Source organism: Megalobrama amblycephala, linkage group LG22 (genome assembly GCF_018812025.1).
Source record: "Megalobrama amblycephala isolate DHTTF-2021 linkage group LG22, ASM1881202v1, whole genome shotgun sequence".
Classification (NCBI taxonomy): Eukaryota; Metazoa; Chordata; class Actinopteri; order Cypriniformes; family Xenocyprididae; genus Megalobrama; species Megalobrama amblycephala.
This window is the reverse complement of record NC_063065.1, coordinates 17,513,857-17,532,654: the sequence shown is the minus strand read 5'-3', so window position 1 is coordinate 17,532,654 and position 18,798 is coordinate 17,513,857. Positions and strand designations below refer to the sequence as shown.

Here is an 18,798-nt window from a genome sequence, read left to right as displayed (position 1 = left end):
GGAAGATTAGATCCTTCCTATTGGAGCATTCCACCCAAATTCTTGTCCAAGCTCTTGTTCTATCCAGACTGGACTATTGTAATGCTCTCTTGGCTGGCCTTCCAGCATGCACTGTCAAGCCTCTATAACTGATCCAGAATGCTGCAGCAAGACTGGTCTTTAATGAACCGAAGAGAGTGCATGTCACACCACTCTTCATCAGTTTGCATTGGCTGCCAATAGCTGCTCGCATCCAATTCAAGGCTCTGATGATTGCCTACAGAACAACCACTGGCTCTGCACCACTATACCTAAACTCAATACTTCAGACTTATACGCCCTCCAGAAGCTTACGTTCTGCAAGTGAACGGTGCCTTGTGGTGCCATTCCAAAGGGGCACAAAATCACTCTCACAGACCTTCTCCGGGTCTGTTCCTGGCTGGTGGAATGACCTGCCATGCTGAGTCTTTAGCCATTTTCAAAAACTGCTAAAGACAAATCTTTTTCGTCAATACTTGACCCAGTAATAGTAGCACTTACTTTTTATTTATTTTCTTTTTTTCGATTTCTATTCTTTTTCCATCTATTTGTGTATTATATTAAAAAAAATCCTTGCTACGAGCATTTTACTGATGAAACTGTGACTTGACACAGCACTTACATACTATTGTACTCATGTTGATTTGATAGCTTCTACTGTTCTCATTTGTAAGTCGCTTTGGAGAAAAGCTTCTGCTAAATGACTAAATGTTATATGTGATGTAAATGTGGTAGAATTGGAACAAGGATAGATGCTTTTTTAGTGTATGCATGATTTGTGTAAATGGCAGCTTTTAAAGAACAAAATAGATTTATTTAAACAAGAATGTCCTTGACTCAGAAGGCTTACTTGACCTTTACATCCTTTTTACTCAACTTTGAAACTGAAAATCTTTTATAGTTAAACTGATTTTATTCTGTGCTGGTTGTGCTGAATTTTAAAACATTCATAGTATTGCTTCTATTATTGTTTATTATTTATTTCAGACTAAGTTACAGACTAATTTTAAGAGTTTATTTCATGAATCATCCATAGACAATAAAGATTTCTTAGAATTCATTTACATTTGTTATATATTGTAGCTGTTTGTTTGATTTCATTTTATTTATTTTTGAAGTGTGAGAAGTTCCTTCAAGAAGACTAAGGGTGCGTTCACACTTGTAGTTTGGTTCGTTTGGTTCGTTTGGTTCATTTGGTCTGGACCAAAGAAGAAAAAAAAACATTTAGTCCTGGTCCGGTTAGCGTTCACATTGGCAATTTTATCACCGAACCAAAAGATACTGAACCTTAAGGCATAGGGATACATTCACAACGTGATTGGTCGGATTTTATGACGTATTGCCTATTTTGAGAGGGAACTTACCGAACATCCAAAACAATACTGTGTGCTGAGGTAAATGCGCTCGTTATGTGTGCGTAGCAAGGCGTAGCCTGCATATGATTGTATTTTGGCCAGCTGGTAACTCGTGAAGAGTTTATAAAATGTGTAAAGTAGTCAAAACAGCGGCGGGAATCCATCCGTCACACACACAAACGATCTGCTGCGTGGAGACGCGCGTCTGATGCCTTTGATGGGCAAACTCAAGACTATGACAAGAAAAACCGACATGCGTGAGGATTCTGTCCTTTTTAGTGTCTCGTCTTCCTGTTTTTGGTTCGGTTACATGTCTTTGGTCCGTGTTGCATTCATATATCATTCGAACCGCACCAGAGTTCGTTTGGAAGCGGACCGAGACCCATCTTTTCAGCGGTCTCGGTCCGCTTGTTTGGTGCGCACCAGGGTTCGGATGGCAGCGTTCACATATGTTCAAATGAACCGCACTATCCGAGCAATCGCACCAGGGTTCGTTTTAATCGAACCAAACATGACAAGTGTGAACGCACCCTAAAAGAATTTTATGAAAAATATTTGGGCTGTCAATTGGATGGATGGATGGATGGATGGATGGATGGAGCCAAGATGGTTTGTCACTGGCCTGCCATAGAAGTTCTGTGATGGTCTTCTCATTAACATAATATTTCACTTAATATTTAATTGTTAATCTGTTAAAATAAATACATGATTAATTTAAATGGTGCACTTTCTATTTTCTTTTTGTGTTTACAGATGGAACTCCTTACACATGGTGGGTCGGCCGCGGTAGCGAGAAGCACTTTTACTGGGGCGGCTCTGCGCCTGGCATTCAGAAATGTGCATGTGGCATTGAGCGCAACTGCACCGACTCCAAATACTACTGCAACTGTGATGCCGACCAGAAGCAGTGGTAAGTAGCCACATTTATGTGAGTTGCAAAATGCTGTTTCCATGGCGATTTCCAAATCTGGCAGCTAATTATGAGCTTTAGATTAAGTTGCTATTTGCAAGTTACTGACCTTCTTAGCCCACCAATGAAACTTGTAAGAGACAAGCAAGTCGTGTTCCCATCTGCCTTATTGTCTCTCTGTATTCATTAAATAACGGTGTCTGCTGCGTGACATGGTTGTCTCGACCTCAATGCTTGTGCAAATGGCAAACAGATTGCGTTGATAAAGAAGTTTGAGTAGAGCCGAACTCTGATATTTCCATCAACAAAAGCTCTGGCTGGTGTGTTTGGTGGCTTTATTACTAAAGAGAGCTGTGGGCGATATTGCAGAGGAGGGGAACAAGGTCATTTGTCAGGCACCCTCATACAATTGTCTGTAATGCATGTGGGGTATGTATTGCTTTGAGACACGTTAATTTACATCCTTTCTAATGGGTCTTTATATGTTAGCTGTTAATGTCAGTCAGCTGTTAAACAACAGAGAGAGAAACAATCTATCTTAACACAATAAACTCAATCGTAGAAGTTGTTAGTATATCCATTTCCATAGCAGTTAGATGTGGGCACAAACTGTAAGATATGCAGCTGCAGCTGATTGCCTTAAACTTTTAAGTTTTCTCAGTTTTATTTTTTTACAGTGTGTGCCCACATCTAACTGCTATGGAAATTTGGGTTGTTTTTAACCCAAGGGCTGGTTAAATATAGGACAGAACACATGTTGTGTTAATTTTACTTGGCAATTTGGGTTGTTTATTTAACCCAGCATAATGGGTTGATTCATTTTTACTATAATACTAGCTTATTTTTTTCTTTTACTTCATACATGAATTAATGTTTACGGATTAACTTAAATCCTCTAAACTTTTTTTTAAGTACTCCACACAACCACTGGTATGATAAATGATAATTCCTTTATTTTTGATCATATTTTATATATTTAAGCTCGTTTAACAAATATTAAAAGTAAAAATGAAACATTTAGAAGAAATTCAAGTGTAATCAACCAGTCTCTGTTGTCCTGTTTCCACCGTAACGTTAACGTAACATAAGATTATTTTGCTTACCCCATTGGCAGATTATTTTGCTTGTTTTAAGGAAAAACTCACTTAATCTTGACTTTTCTGAAAACAAGACAAAAATTTTTACTTGTCTAGAAAATGCTTCTTGATTTAAGAATCTTTAGATATTTGGACTGGAAACAAGACAAAAAATCTAAATAAGAATAGCATTTTTTGCAGTGCACAAACCTGTATTTTACCGAAGATGCACCAATTTGACAGCAAAAAGCCCGTGATAAATAACTGTTATGTCTGACTCACAATCTGGGTAAAATGGAAACTACGCAAACACTGGAAAAAATATCCAAAAAAATGAGTTTGAGACTTTAGAGAGAGTGTTGTTATTGTTAACTAAAACTTAAAAACTATTAAAAAATCATTTTTCAATAATTTAAGCAAAGCTGAAAAAATAAAAGTAAAAAAAACTTAAATGAAAACTAGAAATGATGCGATAACACTTTACAGTATGGGTGCACTCATAAAAATGAATTCATGCTTAAATTAGATAATTATTAATTAAATTATTAATTAACTCAAAGATAATTATGAGTTAATGTGTTCACACTGTGTTCACACTGGCAGGTTTGTTTAGATTAAAATGGTGCGATTGCCCTGTTAGTGCGGTTCATTTGAAAAAGTGTGAACACTGGTGCAAACAAGCGGATCGAGACCTCTAAAGAGGTGGGAACATTAAAAATGAAATGAACTTCCCTAAATGAACTTTGTTGCTGTTTTCCTGAAATATGAATCCAACATGGACCGAAGACATCTAAATGAACCATTACGTGATGTCATGAGTTGCAACCCTAAAAATGACAGAATGCTCAAGCATACCTGTTTTTTGTCATCATAGGAGCTACGTTGCCCATTACAGTTCGATACAGGCATCAAAACGCTTCCATGAAGCAGATCTTTGTTTGTGTGCAAATGAGGAATTCCTGACACTGGTTTGAGTCCTTTACATATTTTATAAGCTCTTTGTGAGTTCTTAGCTGGAGAAAATCCCAATCAAATGTACGCATACAATGAGCACATTTAGCCCAGCACACAGCATTGTTTTGGATTTTTATTAAAGGTGCCCTAGATTCAAAAATTGAATTTTCCTCGGCATAGTTAAATAACAAGAGTTCAGTACATGGAAATGACATACAGTGAGTCTCAAACTCCATTGTTTCCTCCTCCTTATATAAATCTCATTTGTTTAAAAGACCTCAGAAGAACAGGCGAATCTCAACATAACACCGACTGTTACGTAACAGTCGGGGTGTACGCCCCCAATATTTGCATATGCCAGCCCATGATTGAGGCATTACACAAGGGCAGCCAGTATTAACATCTGGATGAAAGGCATTAGACAAGGGCAGAACGTCTGGATGTGCAAAGCTGAATCATCAGACTAGGTAAGCAAGCAAGGACAATAGCAAAAAATGGCAGATGGAGCAATAATAACTGACATGATTCATGATAACATGTTATTTTTAGTGATATTTGTAAATTGTCTTTCTAAATGTTTCATTAGCATGTTGCTAATGTACTGTTAAATGTGGTTAAAGTTACCATCGTTTACTGTATTCACGGAGATAAGAGCCGTCGCTATTTTCATTTTTAAACACTTGCAGTCTGTATAATTCATAAACACAACTTCATTCTTTATAAATCTCTCCAACAGTGTAGCATTAGCCGTTAGCCACGGAGCATAGCCTCAAACTCATTCAGAATCAAATGTAAACATCAAAATAAACACTGTACTTACGCGATTACACATGCTGCATGACAAACACTTTGTAAAGATCCATTTTGAGGGTTATATTAGCTGTTTGAACTTTGTTTATGCTGTTTAAGGCAAGCGCGAGCTCTTGGGGCGTGGAGCACGAGAATTAAAGGGCCACACACCCTGAATTGGCTCATTTCTGATTATGCCCCAAAATAGGCAGTTAAAAAAATGAATTTAAAAAAATCTATGGGGTATTTTGAGCTGAAACTTCACAGACACATTCAGGGGACACCTTAGACTTATATTACATTTTTTTTTTTTTTAAAGTTCTAGGGCACATTTAAGTTCCATTTCAAAATATACACCATAAAAGCCTTTTGTGTTTTGTATCTTTATGTTCTGTCTTAAAAATGAAGCGAACCAGGACTAATTCTATCATTTTCTTTTTTGGTCCGGACCAACTACAAGTGTGAACACACCCTAAATCGCTCAGTTATAAGGGTCCATGACAATTAGGTTGCAGCATTAGGTGCCGTTTACACAACATTTTTGCATCCCACTGCGCTGAATGTCCAATGTTTTTCTATGTAAATATGCATTAGATGGATGTGTTTGACTGCTGCACCTGCGTCTCACATTTTACGTCCTTTACAGCATCTAACGCATGACACGACGGTCCCAAAAATGAAGTTAAAATAAGTTCATCTTTTTACAAAATGTGTCTGTAGACCTTTCTTTTTAAAATTATTCTACTGCGCTGCATCTCGCATTTTTAAACGCAAAAACACTGTGTGAATAGCCCCTTAAAAGGCAGCTCACTAGGTCTTGTAACAGCTAGAGATTGTCAGATATTTGCAACCATTGACGCTCTGCAGGGAGTGTATTGGATGGATTGGTGGAAAGTAATAACCAAACAGACTTTATGTGCCCCTGGATAAATGTGTGTTTGTATAATGTACATTGTGTTTGTTTGCACAGGTTTCATTGCGTGATCTTTGAAATCATCTCTTAATACTGTATTCTTAAGGTAAACATAGCCTCAGTCAGTGAGTGGAGTCACACTAATATTTGTGTTTTCCTGATGGATTTCTTTTTTGATACATTTTGTGAATATTTATACAATTACGCTGTTGGAACGGCAGAGTTTGCCTCTTCTGTTTCTGGTTTAGCTGAACACAGTAATATGTGTTAATGGCCCATGCACAGATGGACAGCGGGTTATTGCGATGCTCTCGCCACTTGTCATAAACCCCAAGCAAACTGAACCACCATGCATAATGGATACAAATTAGGACATTGGATTTCAAAGCGGCACATTTCATTCCCAACCACATTGTTGATTTTTTTTTTTCTCTACAGGTTTGCAATACATAATTGTTTTTTAAATGACTTTTGCAGTTGCATTGGCAACGTGATAGATGGTGGCATTAAAATAATGCACACATAGTGCCCTGCTTCATGTACCTGTGAGCTTTATTTGTGTATGTGTTCGCTAATGTTTATTAATTTCGCAAAATACATGAAGTGAGTGTTTTCACTGATTAAACAAATTGTATTGCTGTAATTAAACAGCTAGTCATCAGTGTCAGAAGGCTGCTTTTGAGAGAAAACAAACATGTTGCTTATTAAAGCTTTAATGAGTTTATTAGATAAGGTAATGAGTTAATTAATAAGGTTTAGTATTATGATATGTCAGTGTAATATTGTGAGCAGATAAGAAGAAATGTTTTTTACATTTTATTAAGAATTGCATTGTTTGGTAGGAGGGATGATTCCGGGCTTCTGGTGTATAAAGACCACTTACCGGTCAGCCAAGTGGCTGTCGGGGACACAAATCGACCCGGCTCAGAGGCCAAGCTGACTGTGGGACCTCTCCGTTGCCATGGAGACCGTGAGTCTATTTCTTTCTCCTTAAATAATATCCAGCTTCATCTCACAAGAATACAGCTCATGTGGATTGATACATGAATAGCTGTACTTGGATGACTAATTATGTAGTTTTAATGCTTGGTTAAAATACATAATATATGCAAGCACTTCTGTTTGTTTGTTTGTTTTTGTTTTGTTTTGTTTTTTTTCTTTGCAATATGTGAAAGCAGGTGTGTTGGTAGTTACTGTGTATGAAATTTTCTATGAAACTTTGATGCCTTCACAAAATGTCCTTGCAATTAAAAACCTTCCGCTCTTGACATATGTTGTAATAATCTGTATTGCCAAAGGATTTATTTTAATGGCATCTTCTTTAAATAGACGTTTAGCACTATTTCAAGGTCAGCCCATTGTCTGAAGCTCTCTGTAAAAGGACACAGGACCATAGATGTCTCCAGTGTAAAAGTCCTGTAGCTGTGAACTCCAAATCAAAGCTTTTCAATCAACATTACACCCCACAGAGACCCCCTGCCACTCATTTTTTTTTAAATTGGTGTCAACAGCCAGCTTGCCATATATTCATAAATATTCGTCTGTTTTTCTCTCTAAGCAATTGTGAAGTACACTAAAGTCACAAATGAGGTAGTGCTTTAAAACTAGCTTCATTTTTTATTTTTATTTTATTTTTGTGTGTGTGTGTGTCAATTATAAATGCACAAGTTTCACCAGAGCGAAACAGAGAACCCAAGGGTAAAATACAGAGCCATCCCTCCCCATCATCACCATGTGAAATGATGCATTTTTATGCCTCATTATTCCTGTTAATTGCATCTGGCTTATTACTTAGATCAGGTGCATTCGATTATACTCACCTGTTAGACAAGTGCGTCCAGTGTTTTTTTTCCTCAGTTTTTTATCTTATTGTTTCCACACACCTGTGACTGGAAGCTGTTTGTCCGGTTGTTCGGTTCTCTTGCTCCTTAGGGTGGTTTTCATCAGGTTCTTCCAACTGCTGGACATATACTTGGGGAACATATGGACATTTCTGTTTTGTATCCTGGCAGAGGTGAAATGGAATAATTATGTTCACAAATCATCCATAGAGTGACATTATATCGTTCCCAAAGAGAAGCACGCTCACCTTTGTGGGTTTCTCTTTGGGAGGCTGATGGGCATGATGCGCATGACGCTTGCGTGTTTCAAGCTCCATCTGGCTCCCTGTTTTTGCTCTGGGTAGCGTTTCCCAAAAGCATCGTAAGCCTAAGATGATCGTAGCTCCATTGGTTTCAATGGAGCTACGATCAACTTAAGCTTACGATGCTTTTGGGAAACGCAGCCCTGGTCAGTAACGTGCTTGTCTCAATGATTAAGAGACACAAGTTTAAGTACAGAAATAAGTGTAAATACTTGTAATACTGACTTATGGAGAGGATCGATCGTCGTATACAAATATTTTAACTAATTTTTAATATTTAATGAATTTTCGTATTTATTATGAAAATGAATGGCAAAATAAAGTTAGAGAGAAAAATGAACTGAGAGGCAGCTCGCATTCAAACCGAGAGAGAGCTGACAATGTTACAAATATTATATACACTATATACAACACAATATATTAAAGGCACATCAAAATGTGACATTTTTTATAATGGGTTTATGTGAAGATTGTTTTAAGTTCACTTAGTGAAGTTGTCATTAAACGTATATTCAAAATATATTTCCTTTGTTGTTTCTACATTAGTTTAGAGTGAAAATATGTATTACAATATAAAAATATATTACAAATTTTAATGTTAGGTGCGATTAATTGTGATTAATTACAGAATGATGTGATTTTTTTTTTGTGATTTTGAGCTTTCTATTCATCAATCCTGAAAAAAATTGTGGAAACTGATTTCAACATTAATAATAATAAATGTTTCTTGAGCAGCAAATCAGTATATTGCAATGATTTCTGAACAATCGTGAGACTGGAGTAATGATGCTGAAAATTCAGCTTTGCAATCACATGAATAAATTATATTTTAAAATATATTCAAATAGAAAACTGTTATTTTGAATTGTAATAATATTTCACAATATTACTGTTTTACTGTACATTGGATCAAATAAATGCAACTTGGGTGAGCATAAGACACTTCTTTTAAAAATATTTTTTTAAAAATTCTTACCGATCCCAAACTTTTGAACAGTAGTGTATATTAGTTCATATTTACAAATGTGAAAATAATCTTTCCAGTTCAACGCTGATAATGTTTGCTACATATTGGTTTATTTATTCATTTTATTGTAAAGTCACAGCTCACATCTGTGTCTCATGTCCTGCACCTTTACAATGTAATATTTGTGTCTTGGATATATAAGTAGTACACTAGTCCTGGACAATTTATTGCAGATCATTTGAATGGAAAATAAGCCATTAAAGTATGTGATCAGAGATTGTAAGTACATCTCAAATTTGTCCGCTGAACCTCGGCAAACTGGAATTGTTAAGATTGCCTTTGTGCCTTTGATCAAAGCATTTATACCCAAATGACACCAGGAGAACAGTCCCGATAATAAGGGTACTGCAAATCATGAGATGAAATTCTTTATTTCAATTGCACAGTTATATGTGCCAATCATCAGCTGTAAACTGCATGGAGCCACTTTTAAAATACTGCAACTCTGGTCTCGAAATATAATCAATACTCGTCAGGGGGTCCCAAGAATCATGGCTAGTGCCCACCACCACACAGGGCTGAGACTGCTATTATTTATTCATTTCTTCATTTATTCAGGGCTGGGGTAGGAAGAGAGCAGACCAGCAGTGCATTAATGCAGTACGCCAGCTTTCTATGGTAATGCTGCATATAAATGTTGCTCTTAGCCACCTGCATGTGCACAAGAAGAAAGTTATAGGCCTCTGGACAGTCTACACCCCACCCACGAGGCCCCTCTGGGCTTGTGGTGTGTTTCACTGCATAATGGTGGTTTCACCGCTGTTGGGTTTCTGCTCAAGTCTGCAGATGCCGTCTAGCATGGGTCCAGTAATCCCCTAAAGACTTGTTTATTTTTACACTCATTATTTATTTACTGCGAAGTCTCAAAATTAGGTAATTGGATGCACAGACTGAATGCCAATGTGGTTAGGAGCCTTAATGTGAAAATAATATGAGAAACCAGTGCAGCTTTATTACGGTCCAGTCTTTTTGGTTCAGAAATCAAACTTGAGATCGTTTCAGATACTTTTTCACTGAAAGTCTTTGCTTGCTCCTAATGGATCTCTGTATATGTCTATGTGTTGTTTAATATTTGGAGAGTCTGTTTGCAGCCTGTAAGGGTTGTGGCACACCAAGCAGACGGTCGGCCATCACGGGTATATTTGTAGCAATAGTCAACAATGCATTGTATGGGTCAAAATTATTGATTTTTCTTTTATGCCAAAAATCATTAGGATATTAAGTAAAGATCATGTTCCATGAAGATATTTTGTAAACTTACTACTGTAAATATATCAAAATATCAAAATAAGTTATATGCATTGCTAAGGACTTCATTTGGACAATTTAAAGGTGATTTTCTCAATATTTAGTTTTTTTTTTTTTTTGCAGCCTCAGATTCCAGACATTCAAATAGTTGTATCTAGTGCTGGGCGGTATCAAAGACTATAGAATAACACAAGACGTGTCACTCATATAGAGGGTATGCACGTGACGTCACCGTCGACCGTTACGACTGCGGTCACGCTCACTGAGTGGCAAAAGACTGAGCGGCAGCATTGGTTTTCAGCGTGAATGTCGCGAAAAACACACAAAACACATCCAAAATGGGAAAGAGCTTTGTGATTGACTGTACAAATAGCTTTGACACAAAACCTGAGGTATATATTTAAAAACTGCAGAACGCAACAGGGAAAAAAGCAAATGGATCACTGCAATTCACAGAAACAGTGGACTCCAGGCAGAGAAACATGGATTTGCAGTCATCATTTTGTGTCAAATTGTTGGATTTTGAGGTAAAATCATACCGTATATATTGTATTGTTATATAGGCCTATTATGTTGACAACTCATCAATTAAATATTTCCCATCTTATATTCTGCATAATTGGGTGTTTTTCAATAAACAACACTGACAAAAACTATACTATAAAAACTATATATGTTTTAGGGCTGGACAATATGACGATATAACTTTGATATAAGTGATTACGTGGATTTAAACCTACCGATATTGTAGTTATATAAAATATTCACAGGCATATTTGCTTTATGTGTCTCCCCGCCATCGAAATCAGGCACATATAAATGTCAGGAAACACGATTCCAGGCTGCATGTCAATATCCAAGGATTAACGTTAGGTTTATTTGACAAGTTGTAAGGAACACATTCAATTCCAACCTTTAGTGTAATTCGTTAGTTTTACTCGCGTTTTCGCAGTTTCCCCTATTAAATCCAGTCACGCAGAAGGTTCTTTTGCCACTCAGTCCAGCTGAGGGAGCACGCTTTCGGCGGGAAAGTGACGCATCACAGCCTATGTTAAGTCCGAAATCACCCCCTAAAGCCTCATTCACTATTCCCTACGTTATCCACTTATATTGTTCACTTGAAAGAGTGAATGAAAATGAGTGAGTGAATTCGGACAGCCGTTGTGTGTACATCGGCTGTACACTCATTATTGCGGTGCAATGTGAGATTGAATGAGTGCACTCAATAACGTCCACTATGGTTTTGGACACCACTACAAATGGCTGTCGCCTCAAATAATCCCCTATTTGAGGTTATAGGGGGCAATTTCGGATTTAGCCCTTGATTACAGCGGAGAATTCAAACTACACGCGGCGCGCGAGATAGAGCGGTTTCTGCGCGCAGCGCCGTTTTGAGATTATCAACGTTCTCCACATGGATCACATTATATTAGGGTGACCATATTTTGATTACCGAAAACCAGGACACTCGGCCCAGCAATCAGATACTCAAATGATACTCGAAGTTTACTCAAAGATGCCTTATAATTTCAATACATTTCAAGTAGCCTATGCCTCCTCTGTATGGATAGAAAATTGTTATATTACAAAACACTATCCATAACCAAAGACACAAATTCAGATAGGCTTCTCAGAGGTTACTCAACATGTTTCTCCCTCTTTTGGCAGTTTGTTTTTATAAAGTGTTAGATTTTTAAAATGCTTAAGGTGCCCTCAACTTTTTTTTTTCTATCTCCATGGTCATATTTTAATATTCATGTGTCTGTAATGAGTGTTGCAGGTTTGTGTTTTATTGGTTGTTGTCTCCCCACAGCATCATTTTGTGGGGCTTTGTAAACCTGTATTAACTCTAGTGTGGAATTTTTCTACAATATTCACTCATCATGACAGTAAAACAGGGCATTCTTAGTCAATCTACTGGAGTATTTCCTCTCTCAATCAGTAGAAAATGTGGTTAACGCTCATACATAACGGTCATACATAGGGGAAAAAAATACCGTCATATACCGTGAAACCGATATAATTTTGAAAAATACCGTGATATAAATTTTTGGTCATACCACCCAGCACTAGTTGTATCTCGGCCAAATATTGTCCTATCCTAACAAATCATACATCAATGGAAAGCTTATTTATTCCGCTTCAATAAATAAAAAATGACCCTTGTTACAGGTTTTGTGGTCCAGGGTCAAATATTAACATTGATCAGCGAACATAAACAAATGTTCAGCCGCTTCACATGCGAGAACAAACCTCTTGCGGAAGCTCAAACATGCTGCGTAACACACGAGAATGAACCTCATTGATTCTTGCACGTCAACCAAACATGCTTGAGCTTCCGTTTACATAACTGATGTGTGAGTTGAAGAATGTTTATGTGTGAAAAAAAGCCAAAATTAAATCTGTTCATCATATAAAGTGATTGTGTCTCTTCAGAACATTTTGACTAAACCACTCAATTCATATGGATTAGTTTTACAATCTATTTATGAACCACTTTTATGAAAGTGGTAGTCATATAGCTGTCAATGGAGGGACAGAAAGCTCTCAGATTTCATCAAAAAGATCTTCATTTGTGTTCCAAAGATGAATAAAAGTCTTACAGGTTTGGAACGACATGAGGGTGAGTAATTAATGACAGAATTTTCATTTTTTTGGGTGAACTAACCTTTTTTAGCAATACTGAAAAATGCCTCAAAATGCTTGTTTCTGTTAGTGGCTAGTGTTTCATTGTATGCACAGTATCTGGTAATCCTTTGAGGTGGACATACTTTGTATTATGCTTTCTCGCTTTCTTGTATTATGCAGTGGAGAGTTGATACTAGTGTGTTTAAATTTTAGTGTGGAGACATTTGTACTCTGGCAGTATGCATACACACATGAACTTAAAAATGCATAATAAAAGCAGCTGGCATTTAAAGGACAAGTCTGTCATTTCTGCACAGCTAGTGAAACCAAACAGAATTATCCACAAACTGACATCATTGGACTGAACTGGAAGTTGGCATGTTGGACTGTATAAACAAAAAAAAATATACTGTTCATCTGGAATAAGTTATATTATCTATTCTCATTCGCTCAAATCAATTAGTCTCCGTTGCTATGCCACAGCGTAGGACATACACCATCATCTTCAGACAGGTTTGCATAATTAATACTCATTAATAACTGAGAGACGGAATAAAGATAACAAACAAAATGATGATTTAATGATGCATCTTGCCTGGCTATGATGTGCTGTGACTTCAGACCACTGGCTGCTTTGCAAATTAATTGAGATAGATAACCTGTCAGTAATAAAGGAATATGATATCCCCGCCTAACAAAGCAGTTGGTAGAAATTATAAATTAGTGTGCCATTGGCAATGTGATGGCAATTCCCTGATATGTGAAAAATATTACATACGTTTCATTATGATGCATTAGACATTTTACATCTGAGTAGTTTTCATGTTTGATTGATAAGGCTTATGTTCAGAATAGAATTATGCGACTCATGAATAACTGCACCGCAATTGGTTTGCATCAAGACATTTCATGGCTAAGTGAGCGAGATCACTCATAAGATGTTCCATCTTCATTGCAAAAATGTTGTATTAGCTGCAGTTAAAACCTAAATTTGGGGTCAGGCTGGAGTCCTATCCTTTGGTCACGCACCAACTGTGGCTAAATGGGATGAAATTTGTATGGCCACAGTTTAAAATGTGAGTTTAACACTGTGTAACTGGGGACATCGTCTGTGAGAGGTTTAATGATTAAGTCTTGATCAAAAATTATCAAAATTAGGATTTGATACTCTGAATAGCTTGAGTTTGACTCAATTTATCATTCCGAAATGTCCACTGGAAGTATGCGGTTAAGAACCCTGACATTCTGCAGCATATTGTCCCGGTGCAGTTATAAAAAAAATGGCTTATGGGATGGAAATACTTTCGGCCATTCAGAAAAGAAAAAAAAAAAGTCTCCTCAATTCCCTCCTCCCTCTGCCCAAAATACCATGAAATGAGCTGAAGTCACAATCTCTCACTTTGCTAGCTTAGTATTTAACCAGAGATGATGCAAACAGGAGAGCTGCAGGTAGAAGAAAAAATAGGATTCATCAGAAATAGTTGCACTGATTCCAACTAAATGGACTAGTAAATTATCATTAGCGATGAGGATGTTCAGTGTTGCTTAGTTACTGAATCATTGGATCGTGGTGATGTTCTCTGTGCCGTTTTTCATGCATTCATGATTGGTTTGCACCTGGAGAATAATGAGGGGCTAATTTGGGATGTCGTATGCCCAAATTCCCAGAAAGTATCCTGAACCGACTGTATAAGATCAGTTAAAGTTGGGAAGTAGCATTTGTGGGGTGATGTCACTTTTGCAATACTTGTGAAATCTATAAAGATAGCTCTGAGCCTCAGGTCTATCAGACACTGAAAGCGAATTATAATAAAAGATCTCTTTGTCTCCAGCTGAAAAGGAAACCCAATGTTTGTATCATTATCAGGAAGTACAGTATATTCAGATGAAATCCACACATAGTTGTGAGCCTGAAAATTGTCTTTACTTAAAAGGATAGTTCACCAAAAAAATGAAAATTCTAAACTCAAGTTGTTGTTCCAAACCTGTATGAATTTCTTTCTTCTGCTGAACACAAAGGAAGATATTTTAAAGAATGTTTGAAACCAAACAGTTGTGGGGCACCTTTGACTTCTGTAGTATGGAATAAAATACTATGGAAGTCAATGGTGCCCCACAACTGAGTAAATGATGACAGAATTTTCATTTTTTGCGAGAACTCTTCCCAAAACTAACATGATTATTGTTTGTAGGGGGACCAGGGTTAGTTGTTTCATGTTTTACTACAGTGAATATTTTTCAGGGTAGGTTTATTTTAGAAAATCATATAGACTTGTACTCTTATGTCTTGGGTAACAATTACCAGTAATGCCCAGGAAAAACAAGATCCAGTGATACAGTTCATTTAAAAAGATACAGTTCAAACTACATTACCATTCAAACGTTTAAATTGATTAAAAGTGACAGGAAAGACTTTTGCATTGTTTCTAGTTCAAATAAATGTTCTTTTGAACTTTCTATTCATCAAAGAATCTTTAAAAAAATGTCCTCTTCTTCTTTAGAATGATTTGTGGACTAAAGGTGTACAGAGCGCCCTCCGACTGCAAGAATGAATTGAAAACACCAGCGCTCATAGTGATGACAATGAATATAGAATAAACTCATCTGTATAGAAAATTGACATAAACATATGAGAATCCATCAATATTTCTCCAAATGTGCATGTTTTTAAACTAAAAACCTATAGTCAGACTCTTTGCATCACAGAAATACATTATATTTTAAAGAATATAATAGAATACCATTATTTTAAATTGAGCTGAGACATGATTACAGAGGGTTTTTTCACAGCCTACCTGAAGGCCTCATTATTATGCAGCACCATTAGAGGTTCTTTATGCGATTCTTTTGTCTTCTCAGGTGTAAATGACCCATTATTCATGATGATTCACGCCTCCACGCATACTGTGTTTCTTGACAAAGTGTCTTACAAAAACTAAATCAATATATTGTTTTATATGAAGGAGTAGGCAGCATAATTTTTACATAATTCTGAAGCAAAAACTCTAGTCTACAACCTCCAATACCCAAAAGTCTTGTGAACACAGATTTAATATACTTGTTTTGGCCTTATTTCAGTGACTTAAGTTTTTTGTTTTTTCAATAACCACGCATAAACATTATTCCTTCAAAAACACAAACATGTGCATACATGTTCCTCACATATTATGGTAGCCTAGTTTGTGCTGAATACAGTGTAATGACACTTTTTCCATTAATATGTTTATGAACAACTGAAAAAAGCACAAATGTCAGGGCATGTCAAAACTTCTCCAGGCCCCAAATCAGCCTCAGACTCCAGAGGGTTAAATATATTAAAACAGAAAAGAGTTCATTTAAATCGTTATACTATTTCACAATATTACTTTTTTTTACTGTATTTTTGATTAAATAAATGCAGCCTTGGTGAGCATAAGAGATATATTCCTATTTATTTTACATTTAGAATGACAAATGATTTTCATTATAGGTCACAGAATATTCTGCAGACTTCTTAAACATCAGAGGGGAAAAAATAAGCTAAAATGAATTATTGTCAATGTACCCAGCTGAAATGAACTCATCTATGACGCACAGTTTTAAAGCATCTCTTCAGTGCTGTTGACACAGAAAAGTTTCAATAAGTGCTTGCTAACAACACAGAAGTACACCTGACATCTGACATCAACTTTTGTGATAGCAAATGACAGCGTCGCAATTTATGAAAAAAACTTCATCTCATTCATAGGGTGTAATCAGCAGGGGTTCATCTCCTCTTTAGAAAATACAAAATAAAGGAAAATACTAGCCAATGTTTTTTGCTGTAAACACAGAGGGCTTGTTTCTCTAGCACTGCCAAAGTTTGGCAATCAAACCGCAAGTTTTTTTTTTTAATATTTTTTTTTTTTTTTTTATTGTGGTTGTGTGCAAACAATTTTCATTCACATTAATGAGCTCATGGGGTAATTTAGATTACAACTGCTTGCTGTCCGCCTGCCCTAGACCCAGACAAAGGTTAACTATCATAGTTAATGAGACGAGTGGAAAAATCTGACACTGTTCTGCTCAATTCATCACTGTGCTACGAGTGAACACTTTTTAATGACCTCTGATCCAGGCATCTATTGTAAAGGTGCCATCTGGTGGACTGGCAGCACAACATATCTTGTCAAATAATAGATGAGCAACAAAACAAATTCTGGGGTTTAGCTGGATTTGAGCACTGTACGTGTTGCTGCTGAGATTATCCCTCATTGAGTCTTATAAGAGCTTTAAAGTGTTTGAAGTCATGATTTCCAAGCCGGCCAGTCAGGCACGATTAATTTATATTCAAAATATGACATGTTTTTGATTTCACAGACTTGTCCAGCCATGTTCTGTGGCCAGTTTTAGGTCATTTTAGTGTGTAAGAACAAATGGAAAATATCAGGAAAAGACATGTTTGAGCTTGCACAAATTTTGACTTTATATCAAACAGGAAACTTTCTTTCTGTCTATGTGAGATTTCTCTACCACCTCACCAACTGGGCTGAAAATAAAGGAAGGAGTAGACATTTTTCTATGGCTAAAATGACCTCACACGTCCCTGGATCCTGTCAAAAGGGCATCACTGGATGCTGTTGAAAACCTCTCCAAAGAAACACATGGCACCATTCACACCTGCAAAATACATTGTTCCCTTCGCTCACTTCACTGCTGGGTCAGCCCTCGGGGTGAGCAAGGAGAAACAGTGATTTGAGCTCACCATGGAGAGCTTGCTTTGATGGGAAAGACTTTAGATTTTGCTGCATTTACAGTACAGCAGTACCAGCTGACAGACCAGAGCTTTGTGTCTTGTTGGTGTCACTATACACCAGACATTAGATAGCCTCCGGTTGTTTTAGCATTTTTTGATATCTGTTGAAGATGGTACAACTTTTCTTTCCTCCTTGTCCCTTGGCTGCTAAATTATAACAAAGAGACATGGTAGTTTGTTGGGTCCAAAATAAACTTTTAGCCACATTGTATTTACCATTCATAAATATTTCTTTATGGTCGTGTAGTGTATGTGTATGGCTATATATACAGTGTATGTGCATGTATAATGTATGTAAGAAAGAAGTGAATACTTTACTGTTACATTCGCAATACAAAATAATGCATCAATAAGCCTTGGCCACCCATGACCCTGTCGCAGGTTCATCACTGTTCCTTTCTTGGACCACTTTTGATAGATACTGACCACTGCAGACCGGGAACACCCCACAAAAGCTGCAGTTTTGGAGATGCTCTGACCCAGTCATCACAATTTGGCCCTTGTCAAACTCACTCAAATCCTTACGCTTGCCCATTTTTCCAGCTTCTAACACATCAGCTTTGAGGACAAAATGTTCACTTTGCAGCCTAATATATCCCACTCGCTAACAGGTGCCGTGATGAAGAGATAATCAGTGTTATTCACTTCACCTGTCAGTGGTCAATGTTATGCCTGATCGGTGTACATGTCAAATATCAATAAACATATGGCTGTTAAGACTGATAAGTCAGAGTATAGAAAAAATCATGGAAATTCATTGGTCAGTGGCCGCCTTATGCTAAGTGTTCATTTTGGCCCCTGTTAGTATATGTATCTTAAACTGTTGTTGTTGATTCCAACATAGGCCACAGTCAGAAGCTTCAATTTAGTTTCTTTTTTAGATAAAAACCTAGACATTTGATATTGTGAAGAAACTAGAAAAAAACTGTCTCCATACAGGAATATCATGGAGATTGACAGCGA

At 36.9% G+C, this 18,798-nt stretch overlaps 1 protein-coding gene across 2 annotated transcripts in view; it reads left to right on the top strand.

The window, feature by feature from the left end:
- cntnap2a (contactin associated protein 2a) overlaps positions 1 to 18,798 on the top strand; it is a 445,145-nt gene that overhangs the window by 338,427 nt on the left and 87,920 nt on the right. For both annotated transcript variants that reach the window (XM_048174365.1, XM_048174366.1), the window contains exons 14-15: positions 2,127 to 2,283; positions 6,858 to 6,985. In XM_048174365.1, the coding sequence (XP_048030322.1) occupies positions 2,127 to 2,283; positions 6,858 to 6,985 (285 nt within the window). The remainder of the gene's footprint in view (positions 1 to 2,126; positions 2,284 to 6,857; positions 6,986 to 18,798) is intronic.